The sequence below is a fragment of the Furipterus horrens genome, unplaced genomic scaffold (assembly GCF_987537825.1).
Source record: "Furipterus horrens unplaced genomic scaffold, mFurHor1.1.pri manual_scaffold_2, whole genome shotgun sequence".
In the NCBI taxonomy this organism is placed as follows: domain Eukaryota; kingdom Metazoa; phylum Chordata; class Mammalia; order Chiroptera; family Furipteridae; genus Furipterus; species Furipterus horrens.
In genome coordinates, this window is record NW_028327172.1 from 175,368,358 (window position 1) to 175,389,419 (window position 21,062).

At 37.6% G+C, this 21,062-nt stretch overlaps 1 protein-coding gene across 1 annotated transcript in view; it reads left to right on the forward strand.

Annotated features, from left to right (window-relative positions):
* The first annotated feature begins 7,852 nt into the window (after positions 1–7,852).
* Positions 7,853–21,062, forward strand: part of UBA6 (ubiquitin like modifier activating enzyme 6) — an 80,179-nt gene continuing 66,969 nt past the window's right edge. The window contains exons 1-2 of the mRNA XM_090266810.1: positions 7,853–7,966; positions 11,746–11,808. Coding sequence (XP_090122936.1) covers positions 7,896–7,966; positions 11,746–11,808 — 134 coding nt within the window. The 5' untranslated portion in view covers positions 7,853–7,895. The remainder of the gene's footprint in view (positions 7,967–11,745; positions 11,809–21,062) is intronic.

Consider the following 21,062-nt stretch of genomic DNA (forward strand, 5'->3'; position numbering starts at 1 on the left):
CTGATCAATGTTTCTCTCTCACATCAATATTTGTCTCCCTCTCTCTCCCTTCTTGCCCCTTTTTCTAAAATTAATAAGCTTGCCCTCAGGTAAGGATTTTTTTTTTTTTAAGGCTCCTCTGTGTATTCAGCCCCCTTCTGAGGCCCTGGAAAAGAAGTCTTCACATAATCATATGTTTTCACAAAATTCACAAAAACAAGATATTATAATTTCAATTAGCTAAAACCATCTCTTTTCACTTTTACTTACTCTCTGCCACATTTCTGACCTCAGATAAGGTGGTGTTGGAATGGCCATGGATATCTTTAGGATCCAGGCAAGGGGAAGATGAATCTAGAGGAATATTATATGGTTCTTGTTCACTTTCATATATAGGTAAGTCACTTTTTACCATTACAGCAAGGTTTGAAGCATATAGATAAAATACTACATATGCTAAGAGAAATAAAATATGTAAAGCCCTTTAAAATTCTTTTTGATATCTCTGTGTGTGCAGAAATAATTCAAGTTTGCTGCCTTAATGTTCTTATTAGGTAACAGAGGAAAGTATTACCTTTATCAGTTAGAATGCTTTAAGCAACAAGAATGGGAAACAATTAAAAGTGGCTTAAACAAAAACACACTATTACACATAACAATCAATCCAGAGCTCCAGTAAATTTAAGATTTTGGCATATTCACTATAGCAGTTTTTGATCTCAGAGTTTATTTATTATAGTCAGGGAAAACCTGTAACACCTCACAGAACAAGCACAAAAAGGGAATATTTCCTTGTGTCTGTTCTTATCAACAGGGAAAATCTTCAGTAACACATAAATCTTATCCTCACTTTTATTATCCAGACTTCCCTAACATACCAATGCCTAAACTAGTCCATTACAAGGAAATTGGAATTGTGACTATTTTAGACAAATGATAACTCAGTATCTAGGGTTAGGGAGAAATCCAGCTTCCCTTGAAGCTCATGGTAGCCCTATATCTGAACAAAATTGAGATTCCATTAGCAAGAAAAAAAGGAAATCTCTTAAAAAGAAATAAAGGAGGTTTGGAGTCTGTCAAACTGTCTATCAGCAACTTAAAATACTACAGGGTAGTAATTGAATGCCATCAATGACTATCATTTCTGTCCACTGAAAGTATTAAAAGTGATAGGAATATCTCCCTCTTTGAAGCAATTACCAGATCAATCCACAAAACTTGGTAGTGAGCAAATGTATTGTTTGACTATCCTGTTCATCATAAATTGCCCAAGCCTTTGAAATAATCAAAAATCTCACCATCAGAGAGCTCATGTAGGCAATTTGTTGTTACTATTATTATTATTACTTAACATTATCTTTAGTTGATAATAAAGAACCTGCAGAAAAACTCTTTTGAGTAGCATTCAAAACTTGTTATTTCACTAATTATTAAAAGCAGATATCTCTATTTCTACCTTATTGGAGAGGATAAGCTGGACTCAGTATCCACTCCAACCTCTTTGTTTCCTGCATTAAAGCATCTCTAACCACATTGGTGAGGTTATTGTCAAGATTAGAAATATCTGCTAGGAGCTCTACTGCCTGGAATATAAAATCCAGCCTCCCATCTAAAGCCAAGTGATAAGAGGAATGTGAGAGAAGATGAGTCCTTCAACACCTTCTTTGGTGAGACTGGTATTGTCCAGTATGTCCACACAGAAATTATAAGTAAACCTAGAAGCAATTATAAGTGAAGTTCACCCTAGAAGGCCATGACCGGCATCACTGGCAAAGAAGATGTTGCAAGTAGCTATGCCTCTGAGCACTACACCATTGAAAAGGAAATCATTGATCTAATGTTGGGCAGCTTTCAGAAGCTAGCTGACCTAAGTTCCAGTCTTCAGGCTTCCTTGGATTTCTGCTGGTTGATTGTAAAACCAGTTTCTATCTTGCATTTCTGCTGATCCCTGATTACAGAAACAGGTTCTTCATTTGCCCAGCTCTTCATTTTTCTTAGCTATAGCTTAAGTCTTAAACGCCATCTACTCTGGAGCACTCTGTGTGTTTATATTAGATAATGGAACATCTATAATATTTATATAGAAACCATATCAATCACCCAATATACAATAACCTTAACCACATTACCAACCAGACTGTATGCTTCATCACTGCTTCCCTCAGATTTTATGGTGCCTTGAAAATCTATCTGTATGACAGGATTCCATACCAACTTATTCTCTATATCTATATCTACTTCACCTTGAACACATATATCCCAGTCATCTTTGCTAGGAAAACCAACCACAAACATTGCGGTTCAACGTTCTGTGTTGTAACAGACAGGCCAGGTGATTCCAATGACTGCAAAAGTTTGATGTTCCCTGGGCTGGACCATCTGCTATCAAATCAAATAAAGATGCAGCAAGAAGCAACAGATGAGAAAAAAGATTATCTGAGCATTGTTTCAGTCAAGAAAAACAGATATAAAATGCAACAGCATACTTTAGGTGGCAACTGAGTGTGATGGCAAACAATGCCTGGGGTTGAATTTGGATCTCTGGAATAGGCCTCCGAGTGTCCTCTTTCATAAAGGGATGGAGGCGCCTTTACCCTCAATTAGGGCATCCCGATTCATTGACAGTATATTGTCCAGAAATCCATGAGTACTGGATGCCCCCTCTTAAGGATTTTCAGTTTTGTTATCTATTTTCTATCATTATTAGCAGAACATTGAACTTGGGAACATAGTTATATTTTATCTTTAATCACTGTTGCTTAAGTAGTTAAATAAAAAAATAAAATACTTGGAAATTTTATTTCAATTGTTAATCTATGTACACCCATATAATGATCAAATGGGGCAATTTTAAATGCATTGTGTTATCCTGGATTAATCCAGAACAGAATAAAGGATACTAGTGGAAAAACCAGTGAAATCTGAATAAAGTGTGTAGAAAGTTAATAGTATTTTGCCAATATTAACTTCTTAGTTTGAGAAATGTACCATGATTATATAAATATTTTCATTAGGGGAAGCTCAGTAAAGAGTATACAAAATTCTGTCTTAATTTTCAAATTTCTGTAAATCTAAATCTATTCCAGAATAAATACTTTGAAATATAATTGTACTATGCCTTCACAATGTAACTATGCACACAGACATGTGTGTGTGCATGTGTGTGTGTGTGTGTGTGTGTACACAGAGAGCACAGGGACAACAAAAATGAAAGAAAGGAGACAGTGGATCTTTACAGATCAAACTGAAGAAGGGAAGTAAGCTGGGAAACCACAAAAGTTAAGCCAACATATCTTTAAACACTACACAAAAACAAAATAAAAGGGAGCTCTCTGAAGTTAGGAAAGTTTTGCTGAAACACCTGAGAAAGGAAAAATGAGTTCAGACTAAGAAAGTTAAAATCTGCTTTGCCATTCATCAGATACAGACAACAGACACAAATAAAGCCACCTGTACAGGAAATAATATTTCTCTCAAGAACGTGCTGTAAAGAGTTACAACCCATGCCCCTCACTTAAGAGTAACTACTGCTTTTTTACTTACAGAGAATGCTTTTCTGTATAATCACAGACTGTTAAAACCTTGCTCTTTGAAAGCCTTTCATCAAATTTGAGATATCCCACTTTTGGCTAGAGGATCTATGTCGCCTTGACACAAAGAAGCAGCCTTTACTTCCAACCCAGGGACAGTTAGAAAAAGGGTTGGTGGAAACAATATGTTACAGAAGAAGTCTGTTTGCCATCACGAACCAAGCACAAAGACACAAACAGGAGTTTGCAGCGAAGAAAGTGTCTATTTTTAGGAAGTGGCCCATGCTTCTAAGTCACAAGTGAGCTACTGCTCAAAGACCTGACTCCAGTTGGGGGCAGAGGATGGGTGATATAGGGAAAAAAGGTTTTAATTATGATAATAAAGGAAGTTAGACTTAGAGTCTCTACTGATTGGTCTTTGCTAGAGCAGGGGCCATTTGCTGAGGCAGAACATCTGGTCCTGATGTCAATCATAGCATTGATTCAACTGGTTTCACAAGGATGCAGTCGATGGGGTTTTCTGGAGCTGACACACAACTGAGGCCTAGATGTTATCTCTAGTTTGACTCTGTCTCTGGGGTTAGCAGATCTGAAACTTTGTTTCTAAGATTATTTGATGTTGATCAGAACCTCAATGTTCTGAAGGCTTAATGATTAAGGGAGTTGTTCTGCAAGGGAGAAGGAGGCAGATGGGTCAGGGTGTGGATCAAGCCAGTCTGAATCAAAAGGAAAGAAAAGAAAGCTCATTCTAAACAAATGAAGCTTCTACTCAGTTACGAACACCTTTTTGGTTTCCAAGAAAACAGTACCCTGGGTCCATGTTGCAGTCTCGGAGTGATGTAGCCCCCTTTACACACAGCCTTGCTTTCAAGCCTATCAAAACATTTTAAAACTTCATTTTAATTTCTCTTAAACTCTACACCACCCTAAATTCCTGTAATATACCTATATTTTCCTTTGTTTAGTAAAGCACTTCATGGTTCTTCTAGAACGTGGACTCCCTCCTTGCAGTGGGCCAGAAACCTGACTTTCTTGGAATATAGTTTTGTTCCTTATGGGCCTATGCTTATTGAACTAGCAAGCCAGTATCACACTAAATGTTCAGAAATATTAATTTCACAGAAAAATTAGCAACAAGAAGGTATCAAGTTTATGTCCCACACAAAGTTATTACTAGAAAAAAGAGAAACTGCCAGGTTGAGATTCTGGGTTTAAAAGTTTATTGAGGCAAAAAACAAACCAAATGCTTCTGCCCATCAGTCTGGACGTTTTGAAGGCTTTGGTTGATTAGTCTTTGTATGTCAATGGTGACAGTTTTTAGATACTGGAACTTTGTTTTTCTCAAATGTTTTCCCTCATTAATTGAAATAAGTAACTTAAAATTCCATCAAATGTTTTTCTGATTAACCTCAGACTTACCTAATAACATGTTAAGGCCAAGTATAATTCTTGTTCAGAAATGTAATTTTGGAAGAAAATAAAAAGATCCCCAGACTTACCATTTAAAAAAAAGAAAAGAAAAAAGAGGAAAATGAGTATATCATCATTACAGATAATGAAAGCATGTGTGAAAGACATGTCACAAAATAGCTCAAAACTGTAAGTTACTATTTTGAAACTAAAAGACATTAAGAAAATGATACAAGATATAAAGAACAACATGATTTAGAATTAGAAAATCTCAGTTCATTAACTCAATGGAAGGATCATCACATTGTATACTTTAAATATCTTAGTTTTATTTGTCAATTTTACCTCAAGAATGCTGGAGGAGGGGTTAGAAAACCTCGGAAATGAGGTGACAGGAAAATTAGTTACAAATAATAAACTAACGGGAACACAAAAGTAATAAACACAAAAGATGGATTTTTTTTTTTTTTTTTTTAAGAATCTGCACCAAAACTGAAGTCAGGGCATCTAATCGTTTTTGTTTTCAGATACTCATTCTCTAATAATTCTTTAGGAAGGATTCAAGGGAACAATTGCCTCATCAAATGTTGATATCATATCAAGTGTTGATAATACTTTATACCATTTGTACATGAGAGTTGATTTGGCTGGATATTAAATCCTTGGCCACATTTTTCCCCTTGAATATGCTAAATGTCATTCTATTTTCTTCTAGCAAAAAAAAGCTTCACTGTCACAAGTCTGATAATATTCCAATTTTTTCTATTTTGTAAATGTGACAAAACATTAAAATTTGTTAAATCTGGGTATCTGTTATACTGTATGTTTGAAATAATTCACATTATATTTTACCAAATCTAAGATGACCTCAATTTTAAGAGCATCATTATTTTCTGTATTTATAAAAAATACATTCTAATTTCAGGGTTGTTAAAATGCCAAGGAATGTGGGTCTAGGTGTAATATACCACGTCCATTTTATGTTGCTAAATTTCAAATTACCATAAACATAGTGGGTTAAAACCACATAATTTTAATAGCTCAAGTTCTGCAGGTCAGAACTAGGGGCACAGCATAGCTGGGTTCTCTGGCCAAAGGAAGCTCCAGAAGATTGAAATCAAGGTATGAGCTGACTGTGTTCTGTTCTGAAGCTTGGGGTCTCCTTCCAAACTCAGGAAGTTGGTCAAATTTAGTTCTTTATAACCAACAGCCAACAAGGTCCCCACTTCCTTATTGGCTGTTAGCTGGAGGACACTCTCAGCAACTAGAGGCCATTCCCATTTATTTCTATGTGGTCTCTTCTTCCTTCTTCAAAGCCAGCAAGGTAGAATCTCTTTTACATCAAATGGCCCCTCACACTTTGACTCTTTCTCCAGGAAAAGCCTGTCTCTTTTAAAAAGGTAAACAAGCAATATACAAGTAAACAAATAAGTATAAACCAGGTGATAAATGCTAAAAAAGTAAAAGAAAAGAAGTTTACACTTGTATTTCCCTCTGTCTAGAATATTTTTCTGCTAGACTATATAGCAGGGCTCATAATTTAGGTTTTGGCTCAAATTTCACTTTCTCCATGACTATCTAAAATTGACTTCCTTCTCCTCCCCAAGTCTCTTTCTATCGCCTTCCCTTTTTTATTTTCTTCATCATATTTGTTTCAGAAATTATTTTTTCATTTCTTTTCCATCTTTGGCTACCCAAAATGAGATTGATGAAATTGGGGATCACTGTATCTCTATGACCTGATTATTGTCTAGTCCTTAGGTCCTTAAGTTTCATGGGCATTCAATATTTAGAAATGAAAAAGAAAAGGGAAATTGGAGGGAAATAGAGAAATTGGCATTATTTGTGGGGTGGACCAAAGATAATTATATTAATTAATTTTAGAATAAAAGAGAAAAGACAGGGGTTAAGCTTAGTGCTAGAGTAGAACCTTGCAAAAATGAGAATTTGATTTTAGTGGTTATGTATATGGTACACAACTGGATTGAGAAACCTGAATGATGGCATAGGTCAGCAGCAGGAAGTTTGCAGGTAATTGGAAATGCACAATATTTAAGAGAATTGAGAGGCATAAAGGATAATGCAGTTTTGCCTGGACCTTTCCTCCACACTAGAGAGGAAAAAGTTCTAATTAAGTAAAAATCACGCGTTGCAAAAGATGATGTAATATATATATAAAGTCAAGGTATATGCCAATTTTAAAAATCCTGCAATTTTTTTTCAATTATACACTGTTATTTAGAATGAAAAATAAATCCTAATGTTATTGTGTCCCACTAATTCTTGTTTTCTGAGAAAGATGAATGCGGAGTCGATGGGAAGAGGATTAGATGTGTTCTGGTACTTAACCTGATAGTGACTAGCTCTGGGACCAGCTCTTTGACCTTGGTCCTCTCCCTCACCCACAAAGTGACTGGGGCAAACTGGATGACATGTCATTTATAGTTCTAAAAATCACATGACTCTGTGAAATCTGTGACAGTGTCTGACAAGTAGTATACACTCTTATCTGTCAAACGTATAACGTCTTAAAATGCAATCACAGGCTGGAAACCTGGAGTTACCTATTACTAGTCTTTGGTTATTTAAAAAGCGAAGCGGTTTCCACTTCTTGCTACAAAACTCAAGAATTCTGATACGCAGCCTTAACATTTTGTTGGCCACTGTAATCCTCTGTGCTTGGCTGTGGCGCCACAGGTGACGCGTAACTTTACTGTTTTGGTTCCACTTAACGTCTGCCTGGTCCTAGCCACAGAAATGCCACTCAAGGAAGCCACCTGCACCAAAGCCCGCCCCGCGGCCACACCCAAACCGGAAATCAGTACGCTACTGGGGTAGACGGGGAAGAGCGGCGTGCTGCGCTCTTCCCCTGGTCCGCCCCCTCCGGTGACGTCACCGCCCGCCCCTTGACCCCCGCGGTCCAGCCCCCTTGCCTGACTCCCTGTATCCCTCAGCGGCGGCACCTCTCCGGAGGCAATGGAGGCATCCAACCGTGTGGTCGCACCTCAGGGGGAAGAGGCGTCCTGCTCTTCTTGGGGGGCCGGCAGGTGAGAGGACAACTGTGGGCGCGAAAAAGCGAGGCGTGGCGGGCAGGACCCTGGCGCCGGCTTTGATCTTCACCCCTTCGGGCTAACAGAGAGCAAGCGAGAGGCCGCGGGGCCGGGGCAGAGCCGGCCCTGGGAGGCGAGGGGACCGCGCGATGTGGGTGTGGTGGCCTGGGCTCCGGCCTTTGCGGCTCCTGGCTTCGCTGAGGAGATAGTCCACTTCTCGTCCCTTTCAGCGCCTTCTCAGTTCCGGTTGGGGTCTACCATTCTCCTCCCTCCCAGTCACCGGACGGGAAGGGTGGCGGGGGAGGGTTCCAGCCCGCGTCGCTGGGTGTGAGCTTCGCAGACCTGGTGCCTGACACATTCTTCCCTCCTTTCGGTAAAAAGAAAAGCTGAGTTCCACTATGCGTGATGCGCCCCTGAGATCCTCCTTTGAAAACTGTTCTGTTACCAGAGGGAACTTGGTAATAATGAATCAGTGGCAGTTGGGACACTCCGAAGACCGCTGTTGACCGGTTTTGAGGTTCTGCGCGACTTGTCTACTCTTAGAAAGTCAGAGTAGTGGGGGAGGTGTTAGTGTAGTTCCTGGTTCAGTCATGTCTTAATTAATAAAGCGGATTAATACGTCCTGCCCACTACCAGAATACAACATGCCAAAGTGAGACTTATATAAACCTGTAGCTTTTTCACGAGCATCAGACTGAAGGGATGCTCTTGATACCCTGGTAGCATGCAGTTCAACCAGAAACTCCCCTTCTTTAAATCATCTTTCATTACCATATAGATCTTACCTAAGAAAAGATTTTCGAACCATTCCGGTAAGGCAAAACTTTCTGAAAAGTAAGTACCAGTCGTATTAAGTGACAGAGCTGATTAGGACGTAGCTCTTCTCGTTTTTACTTAAGAGCTTTACCCACTAGACTTTTGCCCTCCATGCAAGGAAGACAACTAGGGAAAGTGTACTAGAGATGAGAAAACTGTAATACAAAATTTTGTTTCTTTTTTATATTCTGTTACAATGCCAAAATAGGTTATTATAGTTTTTACTAGATAATTGATCTCCTAAAGACAGTTGTCTTCTGGCTTGCTTTCATAATTTCAATCAGGAATATTTCTAATAGTTATCTATTTAATTAACCAGAAGCTGATAACATTTAATGGTACCAATCAGTGTTTCGTAAAATCAGTGATAACATTTTGATTATATTTACAAATCCTTTGACTTGTATATTAATACCAAGCCTAAAACATTGGATTCTAAAACTGAATTTTGTGCTATGGCATTGTTTTTAGAATCCTTTAATTGATAATTAGAGCTTCCCAGAACCTAGAATGGATTACACTTTTGCTAAGATGGTATTGGTCTTAGCTGTCACTGGAGCTCAGGCCCAAATGCCTCCAGCTTGTTAGGGACCCATCTCTGTTTCCCAATGCTTATTTTATTATCACTGTTTTTGTGTGACATACTGTGAAAAAACTGGGATGAGCTACGGTAAATGACACATCACTGTAAGTATGTCCGGTCACACTGGTATGTTTAACTTCTAAAATTCACTCACTGGATAATTTCTGAGTGCTTTCTTTATGCCTACCACATAAAAGGCAGTAGGAAGTCCAGCGTGGTGCCCAAGAGCTAGACTGCTTAGTTCATATCCTTGCTCTGCCTTTTACCTGCTCCGACTTCAGGAAGGCTATTTAAGTTAACCTCTGTCTGCCTCAGTTTGTTATTGTTGTTTTGTTTTGATTTTCTCCTCTGTTCAATGAAGATGGTGATAGTGCCTATTTCATAAAGTTGTTGTAAGGATTAAATGAGTTAGTATATCTAAAGCATTTAATGTGACATGAGCACAGTGTTAAGTCTTTTAAATGCCAGCTCTTCTAGGTATTTGGAATACAGTAGTGAATTCTTAATGGATCATACATTCTATAGGGAAAAGCAAACAATAAACAGTTAGTGATAAGTGATTTGAAGAAAATTCAGCAGGTTAATTAATTAGGGAGTCAGAGAAGGAAAACTCTGATTCCAAAAAACCTCCGCTGCCTTGCGGCATACCTCTTCAGGGGAAAGGCTAAGGGAGTAAACCCCGACAGAAAATCCGGAGCCGGAGTCCCTAAGGCGGTTTGACGTTGTAGTCAGCACCGGCAACTCCTGCGGCGCACCTGAAGCCAAGCTGTATTGACTCCGTCTTTCCCTTGGATCCTTCAGCTGCGAAGAGAGGGGGGGTCTGCTGCATGGGCAACAGCAGACCCTCCATATCACCCTGCCCAGGCTCTGTAGCTTCAGCTTCACTGGAGAGGACACTCCAGCGTCATCGTAAGATGTCGATTCAACACGGGAGGAGACAGATACCGTGTCACTCCCGAGTTGGACTGCACAGCCATTCTCGGCGGTGCAGATAGACTCTTAAGAAGCTACACCATCGTCTCTCGAGACAGACGGCTGCCGACGACGACGGAATTAATTAGGGAGTGACCTAAGGAGAAGGGGAGCCATTTCATTGATAGGGTGATCAGGAATTTTCTGTGTAATATTTGTGAGGGAATATTTTAATTATTCAGAGATCTGAAGGAAAAACATTCGAAGCAGAGGGAATAGCAAGTGTAAAAAACTCAAGTGATAGCAAGGTTGGCTTTTGAGGAACAGCAAGTAGGTCAGTGTGACTGAAGATAGTGAGCAAGAGAGAGTTGTGGGTGTTGAGGTGGAGAGGTATTTGGGAGGTGGACCATCTAGGTCCTTTTAAGCATGTAAGGTCTTTGGATTTTATTCTTAGAACCAATGGATAGTTCTAAATCTGGGAGTAATGTCTTACTCTATTCTAAAAGATTTAGGCTGCTTTATGAAGAAAAAACTGAAAGGAGAGGGCCACAGTATAAATGGAGACACTAATTAGGAAGCCTTTGAACTAGTTCAGACAAAATATGATGGTGCTTTGGCCTGAGATTATACTGATTGAAATAGTGAGAAGTGATCAAATTTGTCATCTCCTTTGAAGGACAATCTTAACAGGACTCACAGAGTGTGATAAAGAGGAATGAGTTAAGAAAACCCCTAGATTTTTTTGGCCTGGGCAAGTAAATGGTTGGTAGTACCAGAAACCGAATTGGGAAAGAAGAGATTAAGTAGAGGGAACTGAATTCTATTTTGTGATACTAATTGGACATCAGAGCAGAGATATTGTTCTGGCAGATGTGTAACATTTGGAGATCAGAGGAGAGGTTAAACATGGAGAAATAAGTTTAGATATCATCAGTATATGGTAAATCCATGGGTTGAAGGAGATTATCTAGGGAGACTGTATTTTAACAAAGGTTTATGGGACTCTCCAACAAAACTGCTAAAATATAGCCGCGAAAGAACATATGCATCAATGATAAAACAACACCTGAGAATAAAACAACTATGGGCTATAATTTTGCAGTACACACAGAGTAGGCAGTCAGTGAATTTAATTTTGACGTATTTTTTAAGTCCAAGTAAAGTAGTAGATAATAAAATACGTATGTATCTGATTTGTAAAACCTCCTCTCCTAACTGGTGAATCTGATCCCATGTGTAAATGAATATTACCTTTCAGCAGGCGTTCCCAACCTCTGGGCTGCACAGCAGGAGATAAGCTTGAATGTAATGCACTTGAATCACCCAGAAACCATCCCCATCACCCAAGTCTGTGCAAAAATTGTCTTTCGGGAAACCGGTCCCTGGTTGGGGACAGCTGCCTTACAGGATGTAAATATTGGAATAACAGTGCTTACCCTTATAAATTGTGTTTTATTTTTTTCAGTACAAATACACATTTGCCCATCACGTCAACAGAATCTGTGGAGATTGATGATGCATTATACAGGTAAGAATTTTATGGAAACTGAAACTTATTTGTTCTCAAATAATGGAGTAGTCTACTTGAGGATACCGTTAGGCCTTTGTCTGAATCTTCAGAGTTGCTCTCAAGTTAAAATTAGGGTTTCTGTCATTTCTTTTTAACCATATGTAGTCTGAAAGGTAGAGTAATATTTAAATATCTGTTGCTTTAGGCAGCATGACTAAGAATGATTCTGCTATCCACTGCAAAATACACCTCTTGTTTTTGGATAGGAATACATATTTATTTTCTTGATAGTGCAGGAATCTCATGAAAAAAAATCTACTTTAGTTATATAGTAGCATTTAGAAAATATTTACTTCAGTATAATATCAATAACATTGCTCATCTGCACTACATAAACAGTGGAGAAGTATTGTGTGATTGAAGACCTATGGTTTGAATAGAATTAAGTGGGTCTTTTTTTAACCATACTTATTCATAAAATTAAAATACTTTTTTTAAAAACTAAAGTGAAATTAAAAACATATTGCTGTTACTGCTAAGAAATTTTTTAGTACTTCAAGTTGTTTATATGTAAGATAGTATAATTTAAGTTTAAAAATTTTTAGGTTTCTGCTCCATATAACCATGAAAAATAGATTTTATGTAGGTACAATTTGGAAAGATAAGCTCATATATTTTGAATTCATCTTTATATATTTTTAATGTGGAACGCAGAGTCAATATATTGATTCAAATCCGTTTTGTGCTATACACTTGGAAAAAGTGATAAAAGACTATCTTAATTTTGGTTATGTGAAAATTATTTTACCATATGTTCTCAAGATTATAAATGTACTTCAGAAGTCATCTTAAGTTTGGACTATTCTGCAATTATGATGTTCTTAATGTCCTTTGATCATATTCTTGGGATAACAAATGGCAGCTCCTTGAGATAGCACTGGCTCATTTTATTCATTATTTAGTTAAAATCCATGTGAAACTTTTATATCGCTCCATCCCAGAAGTTGGTAATTAATAAACATAATTTTCAGTAAACCAGAGATTGAATTTTCCATTTGCAATGCTCTATAAGTAGGCTACAGTTCACTTGACTGAAAGTTACAGAGTATATCGGTTTAGGTATGATATATAACAGTGCATATATAATCAGGTATTGCTGGGTCATAGGGTAGTTCTATTTTTAATTATTTTAAGAATGTCCATATTATTTTCTGTTGCTTCTGAACCATTTTACATTCCCACCAGCAGTGCACAAGGATTCAGATTTCTTCACATCCACATTAACAGCTGTTATTTTCTGGGGTTTTATTTTTTGTTTGTTTTGTTTTGTTTTATAATGGCCATCCTTAACAGATGTGAGGTGATATTGTGATTTTGCAATTCTCTGAGAATAGTGATGTTGAGTACCTTTTCATAACATGTAACACTGTGTGTTATCTTTGCAGAAATGTCTATTCTAGTCCTAGCTCATTTTTTAAACATTATTTGGAGGGTTTTTGCGATTGGATTTTAGTTCCTTATCTATTTTGGATATTAACCCCTTATCAGATACACGGTTTGCAAATTTCTCTCATTCTGTCGTTTGCCTTTTCACTTTGTTGTTTCTTTTGATATGCAGAAGCTTTTTAGTTTGAAGTAGTCCCACTTGTCTACTTTTGCTTTTATTACCTGTGCTTTTGGTGTCATATTCAGGAAAACTTTGCCAAAACCAATGTTAAGAGGCTTTTTCCCTCTGTTTTCTTCTAGGAGTTTTATAGTTTTAGGTGTTACATTTAAGTCCTTAAACCCATTTTGAGTTGATTTTGTGTGTGGTATAAAAGATAAAGGTCCAGTTTGATCTTTTGTATGCAGATATCCAATTTTCCCAACACTTACTTATTAGCCCCAACTTACCGTTTCCTCTGAATACACTGGCCGTGCTAGACTGCTTTCATACCAAACGTAGTTATACTTTTACATCTAAATTGTCTATTCCTAGAGCTCCATTTTGTCTCAAAAGCACCTTCTACTTACGTATTAAGACTCACTCAAATGTCTACTCTGATATCTTTCTTGAGTTACTTCTAATCCTTTCAGCTCAGTCCTAAAGCACATTGTTTTGTTGCTATTAAAGCACTCATCACATTGTCTCCATTTTTTTCCCGCATGTATGTAAGTCCTGTCAGACTATGAGTTTCTCTAAGTTCAGGACCATGGCACATTGTCTGATGCTTAGAAGATTCTCATTAAATGATTGTTGAATAACTAGAACAAGACAGAGAGTTCAGATTGACTTGTGGTCTGGAACCCTAGATACTTGGCAGTTAAGTGAAACAGCAGGAAGCAAAACTAGAACAATCAAAAAATATGACAGAAAAGTCTGAAAAAGGTGCATATGGTACCTTTAGTAACAATATAGATATTAAGAAGGTACTTACACATTTCTCCCTGAAGCAAAACCAGTGTCTGGGCAAAATACAGTATTCCCTCTGTTGGAGTCTTATATGAGGCTAAAGATAATTTTACATCTGGAAAATTCTGACAACTGAAAGAACAGAAAAACAAAATTTTTGTTTTCTCTGGAATTAGGTTATTTTGAGCAAATGAGCATCCTTTTAACAGACCATATATTTGTAAATTCTTTTTTACCTAAAGCTAAATAGGAAGTATAACTTTTTGGCAATTTTTTAATGGTCAAACTGTTCATATTTTTTAAATGTGCTTTTAGCGTACATATCAAGTCCTAAAGGTCATTTTTTAAAACCTAAACTCAAAACCATCACCTTACATGTTCTGTAAAAAGCGGCATACCCAAAGCTTTCAAAATTTCTTCACCAGGGCACCACTTCATTTTCAAACCCATGAACTTTTTGGCATATTTTATGTTAATATTTGTAAGGTCGATACTTTAAATATTGTTTTTCTCCCAGATACTATAATTGAAATCTGGTTAATATTTACTAGGTAGAAAGGTATATGATGTGAATAACTAAGCCTCAGTTTATAATTCTAAATAATTAGGCTTTCCTACAAATTAAAACTGAAATCTACAAATCTTGAATATTAACTAAGTTTATAATATTTGTATATATATTTAAGTAGGAGATATTTTTAGAACAATTTTAATATCTAGTTGAACACAGAGTCTTTCTGAATACATTTCACTTTTTCCTTATTTACTGCTCAATCTTAAGCCACCTCATAGTTACTGATCACTAAATCTGAAACTGTTGTCACAATCTAAAGATTTTTTGTTTGAAGGGGCACATTTAACGGTGATCAGAGGCATGTGTTTATTTATTTTTACATCTTTATTGCTTGCAAGTTGTTAAGTGAGTTAGACTCAAGCCATTCGTATAGGTGTGCCCATTTCTTTTTTTCTTTTTGTTCTTTTTTTTTTCTTTTCCCTCTGAGGATGTGTCTGAGCCTGCTGATCCCAAGATATATCTGAAGAAATGAGTTCCAATTTAGGACTCCAGCTTTGGTTTTCTAACTACTTTTAACAAAGAACTCTCTATTGGAAGTAATTCTTCACATATGGGTTCCTGCGTCAGCAGAACTATTTGAAGAAGTGGGGGGTGGATATCAAAGGAGAATCAGGGCTTTCTTAAGTCTCTGTGTATAATACAATCATCATATCAAAACCTGTGTTTATTCTGGTGGAATACTATAGGAAACTCTTTCCTCTGGTTTTTGGGATAATGGTCTTTTGGGATTTGCTTCTGCTCCTTGAACTCTTCCTTCTTGGACTTTTTCTCAGATTCCTCTTGCTTTGCCTGCACCATAAAGGCCAGGTTCTGACTTTAGGATTTTTCTCTTAGTTCATGCTCCAATCATCCATTTCTATGATTTTAAGTGTCTCTATATGCTGGTAATGCTTGAGTCTCTTTCTTCAGCTTTCTCCTTCCAAGCTCAAGCCTGATTTTTAAGTGCATACAAGTATGTAAATATAAACCAGGTAAGATGTTCAGTGAATGTCTGCTGCTTAGAGAAACATTGTATTACAGTGGAATGAACATGGTCTCTTGAGATACAGGAGAATGTTCACAACCCGGTCTTGACATTTATAAACTGAAACTAGTAATATTTATCATGTGTAAATTAGAATAATATTTGTTATATCTTAAGAATAATACCTTAGTCTTAAAATTTTTTTGAGAGAACTATTACTATAAAATAGTTTTTGGCATAAAGTGGCACTCAACACCATTTGGATCCTTTTTTCTTCTTCCTCTTTCTGTTCCCAAGCTCAGTTAAATGCTCTTGTACTTAAGCTAGAAACATGGTGTCATGTGAGATTTTTTTCTTATTTGTCATCCTCCATAATCAGTTAGTTTTTTTTTCATCCTTCCAGTTCTTTTTCTAAACAGCTCTTAATCCTGACTCTTTCATTCCCTCTCCCTGAATTTGACATCTTCATCAAACTATTACAGTATTCTCATATGTGATCTCTTTAGAGCTACTGTTGTCTCTAACTCATCTTTCATACTTTATTCAGAGTGCTATTTTTGACATTTATCTCAGAGCCCATGGCTTCCCAGTTTAAAATCCTTAAATGGTTCCCTATCATCTAAATTGGTGAGGCCAAACTGTAAAATATGCATTTAAGCCCTCCTTTGAATACAACATAACGTAATGGCTAAGACTAAACTTTGGTATAATATCTGAATTTGAATCATCCTCCACCATTTATGAATGTGATCTTAAGTTACTTTGTTGTGGCTGCATAGGCGAGATTTAACACTTTGAAGCAGTATATAAAGTAAGCAAAAAGGTTTATTGTCGGCGGTTGGACACAGATCAAGTCTCCAAAACGGCGCCAACCGCAAATGGGGTTTAGGGCAGGGTTTATATAGGGGGCTGTGCTTCTTTGTTTCTCCTTTGGTGGGAAGCAGCCTGGGAAGCGGGGGCTGGGCTGGGCTGCAGGAATGTCTTGGAAGTAACAGGAACAGAAATTCGCAAGGCTATAAGGTTATCTTTAGTAGCCGCTGCTGCAGCCTCTTAGTCTCGTGGAATTCTTTGTAAACCAATTATCTCTGCAAAGAGGCTAGACATTCTGTAAGACATAACTTTACAAGAGTTATAAACAAGTCAGAAGCAAATGGAAGGAGATTGGGGCTGTGGGAAGGAGCTAAGCTGGGGTCTCTTAGCTTGTAAATCACCGAGTGGCTGTAACATTCCCCCATTCCAGTCCCCTGACAATACCTTTTAGCAGACCCTTGCAGCTTCTTAGCAGACCTTTACAACTTCTTACAGAGAATAGCTGATGCCCCTACAACTTAACCTCTTAAGTCTACTCTTTTCTTTCATTCATTAATTTTTTCACACATTTATTTATTTAACAAATATTTAATGAGAAAAAATTTACAAATTTCAAGTTAATAATAGAGAATAGTGCCTAAGAAATAAACATTTCTAATTATTATTTACCATGAGTTATGGACATTGGTCATACCCTTTTTTTTTTAGCCTTTTTGTCATTCTTCAGTTTACCCTCCAACATCCTGTGTTTTTTAGCCTTGTCAAACTTAGTGTCAGGAATTTTATTTTACCTTACTTACAAGCTAAAAGCTAGGCTAGTATTGTTTAATGGATCCTAACAGATCATGTGAAACTTTTAGGTTTTAGAGACAAAGGATTTCAATACTTGGTTATATAGCAAGTATCATGGACATCAGCATGGTGCTCCCAAGTCCCACAGGAGCAATGTCCTGGTCCTAAATGGATGTTTTGTATATAGTAGGTTTACATCGCAGCAGAGGAAAACTGAATTGGGGGGAACCACCACTTTATGGCAAGCAGTAAGCAAGCTGGCTCTTTGTTTTGGAAAGAGACACCTTATCCCTCAAGGTTATGTGCTCCAAACACAACTAGGAGAAAAGACCCAAGTAAAGAGTAGTCAGGACCTTGATTGCTAGGTAGGCATGTCTAAAGAGACATGAAAGTGAAAGATTCATGCAGGAGTGTCTTCCAACATAAATATTTTGTTGTTGTTTTTCACAATTTCACTGAGGTATAATTGATATATAGGAAACTTTACATATTTAATGTGTATAATTTGATGTGTCAGAATATGTATATATATATACTCATTAAATCATCACCACAATTTGATAATGAACGTATCCGTCACACCGAAACATTTTCTTGGTGCTCCTTTATATTTCCTTCCTCCTTCTCTTCTCCAGCAACCATTTCCCTAGGCATCCAACCACTTACCCGCTTTTTACCATTGCTTTTTACCATTGTAGAAGAGTTTTAAGTTCCTAGAATTTTATGTACCTGGAATTATACACCATGTACACTTTTGGAGGGATCTTGCTTCTTACACTCCACATAATGATTTTGAGATTCACTATGTTGTATCAGCAATTTTTTCTTTTATTGCTGAGTAGTATTCTTATTATATAGACATACAATCATTTACTTAACCATTTATTAACTGTTGAAGGACATTTTGGTTGTTTCCAGGTTTGGGCTATTACAAATAAGGCTGCCATGAGAATTTATATACTTGTATACTTATTTAGGGTAGACATATGGCTTCATTTACTGTTAAATAAATATCAAGAATTGAATGTTTGGGTTGTATGATAGATGTACATTTTACTTTTTTTTTTTTTTTTTTTTTAAGAAATGCCAAAATGTTTTCTAAAGTGGTTGTACCATTTTACATTTCCACTAGTAGTGTATGAGAATTCTAGTACTTCACATGTTCACTCAGTACTTGGGTCAGTCATTTTAAGTTTAGGCATTCTAGTGCGTATAGTGGTATTATTACATTGTGGTTTTAATTTGCGTTTCCCTAGTTACTAGTTATCCTAAGCATCTTTTCATGAGCTTATTTGCTGTCTGTCTTCTTTGGTGGAAAGTCTATAAATCTTGTGTGTCTTTTTTTGTTAGGTTTGTCTTACTGAGTTTTCTAATGCATGCCGTATACATGTTCTTTGTTATATATGGTTTAAAATATTTTCTCCTGGACTTCCGGCCAAGATGGAGGCTTAGACGGACACGCTAGGTCTCCCTCTACAACTATAGTGGAATACAACTACTTTAAAACAAAGGATAACTAGAAATTCCAGAAAATAAAGCTACACGGAAGCCCAACATATGAAGTTATAAACCAGCGGTGCCATTTGGGCAGGTAAGAGTTAAAGAAGGCAAAGCTGTTTGCGGAGCGGCGGGGCGGGGCGGCGAAAAATCCTGGAGGTAATCAAGCCCCTGGCGTGCGCGACTCCAATCAAGCCCCTGGCGTGCGAGACTCCGGGCGCTAGGGAGCAGCCGCAGCATCGCCTTGAACAGTGAGGCCCAGGGGGGCGGGAGGACGGATCCCGGTCTCCTAGCTGAATAACTGTGTGAATCCATCTTGGACCCCCGCCCCCACAGAAAGCACCACAGAGCTGCGAAATAGGTCGCGGACAGGCAGGCGCCGGCAGTCGCTGATTTGTGACGCGTACGCAGGCACTGCCCCCTGCCCCCGACAGCCGGCCCAGGAAAACAAAACGCATCTGTCAAAATGAGGCAGGCAACTATAGAGATCCCGGTAACACAACTCACCAGGCAGCAGATAGAGAACCTGACAGATGAACAGATAAGAAACCTGTCAGAGGCTCAGTTCTGGGCCATTGTCATCAGGTGGCTTACAGAATTCACAAAAGAGCAGGAAAAAGATATGAAAGAAGCGAAAAACTTTCATAACAAAAGGAACAAAACCACATACGAGACAGATGGTGAGGAATCCAGAGTCCATTTCAACAAACTGGAATATGGAGAAGGAACAAGCAGTCAACCAATGCAGCGAGAGGAAATGGCAAGCAACAATGAGAGGATCAGAAACATCTGGGACAGCTATAAAAGGCCCAACATAAGAATCATTGGTTTGCCAGAGAATGAGGAAGATGAACTAGAACTTGAAAAATTGAGTGAAAATATAATAAAGGAGAACTTCCCAGACTTGGGGAAGGGAATAGACTTGCAGATCCAGGAAGCAAGGAGAGTTCCCAAGAGACTGGACCCAGGGAGAACCACTCCAAGACACATTATAATCAAAATGTCAAAAATTAAAGATAAAGAGAGAATCTTAAAAGCAGCAAGAGAGAAGAAAAGAATCATGTACAAAGGGGTCCCAATTAGACTATCAGCTGACTTCTCAAGGGAAACCCTACAGACAAGAAGGGACTGGCAAGAAATATTCAAAGTAATGAAAATCCAAAACCTACAACCACGAATACTCTATCCAGCGAAATTGTCATTCAGAATAGAAGGACAGAGAAAGTGTTTCCAGGACAAAATAAAACTGAAAGAGTTCATTAGATCCAAACCACTGTTATATGAGAAGTTAAAGGGACTGGTTTAAAAAACAGAAGCTAGGGAGATGAAACAAAGGCAAACGAAACAGGCAACGAGAATGGAAAAGGAACTGTGGGTAAGGGAAACATAGTGGGGGGAGGCCAACAGGGAGGGGGAGTGGGGAGAGGGAGGGAGATGATATAGGAATTGGGGATCATGGTAGGAGGGAATGGAATAGACGGAGAGAGGTTGGGAGGAACTGTAAGCACAACTAATGGACATAATCTAAAAGGGGGGGACAACTGGAGGGAGGGGGCCACCGGGTGGAGGGGAGCAGAGGGAAGGGAAAGTGGCACAAATGTAATATTTTAATCAATAAAACACATTAAATCTGAAAAAATAAAAAAATAAAAAAATAAAATATTTTCTCCTAACTTGTGGTTTGTGCTTTTATTTTCCTAGCAATGTCTTTTGCAAAGCAAAATTTTTAATTCTGGTAAGATATAATTTTTATATAAAATTCTTGCTTTTTTTGATGTTTGCAAAATTTAAGGACACTAAGTTTTTCTCTTGAGTATCTTCTTGAAGTTTCATAGTATTAACTTTTTAAAAATTTATTTATTGTTTTTCTGTTGCAGTTTTCCCACTTCTTTCATAGTATTAACTCTTAAATTTAGGTATATGGTTCATTTCAAGTTAATTTTTGTATGTGGTGTGAGGTGAGAGCCAAGGTGTTTTTTTGTGTTTTGTTTTTTTTCTCATATAGCTCTCCAATGTTTCAGCATGGTTTGTTGAAGATTATTCATCCCCATTGAAGTTGCTGGGTATCTTTGACAGAATTTAGTAGATTAAATATCTGGCTTTATTTTTGGAATTTCAGTGATCTATATATCTCTTTATACCAATACAACACTGTAGCTTTATCATAAATCTTGGGATTTGGGAGTGTAATTCCTCCAACTTTGTTCTTCCTTTACAAAGTTGATTTGACTCTTCTAAGTCCT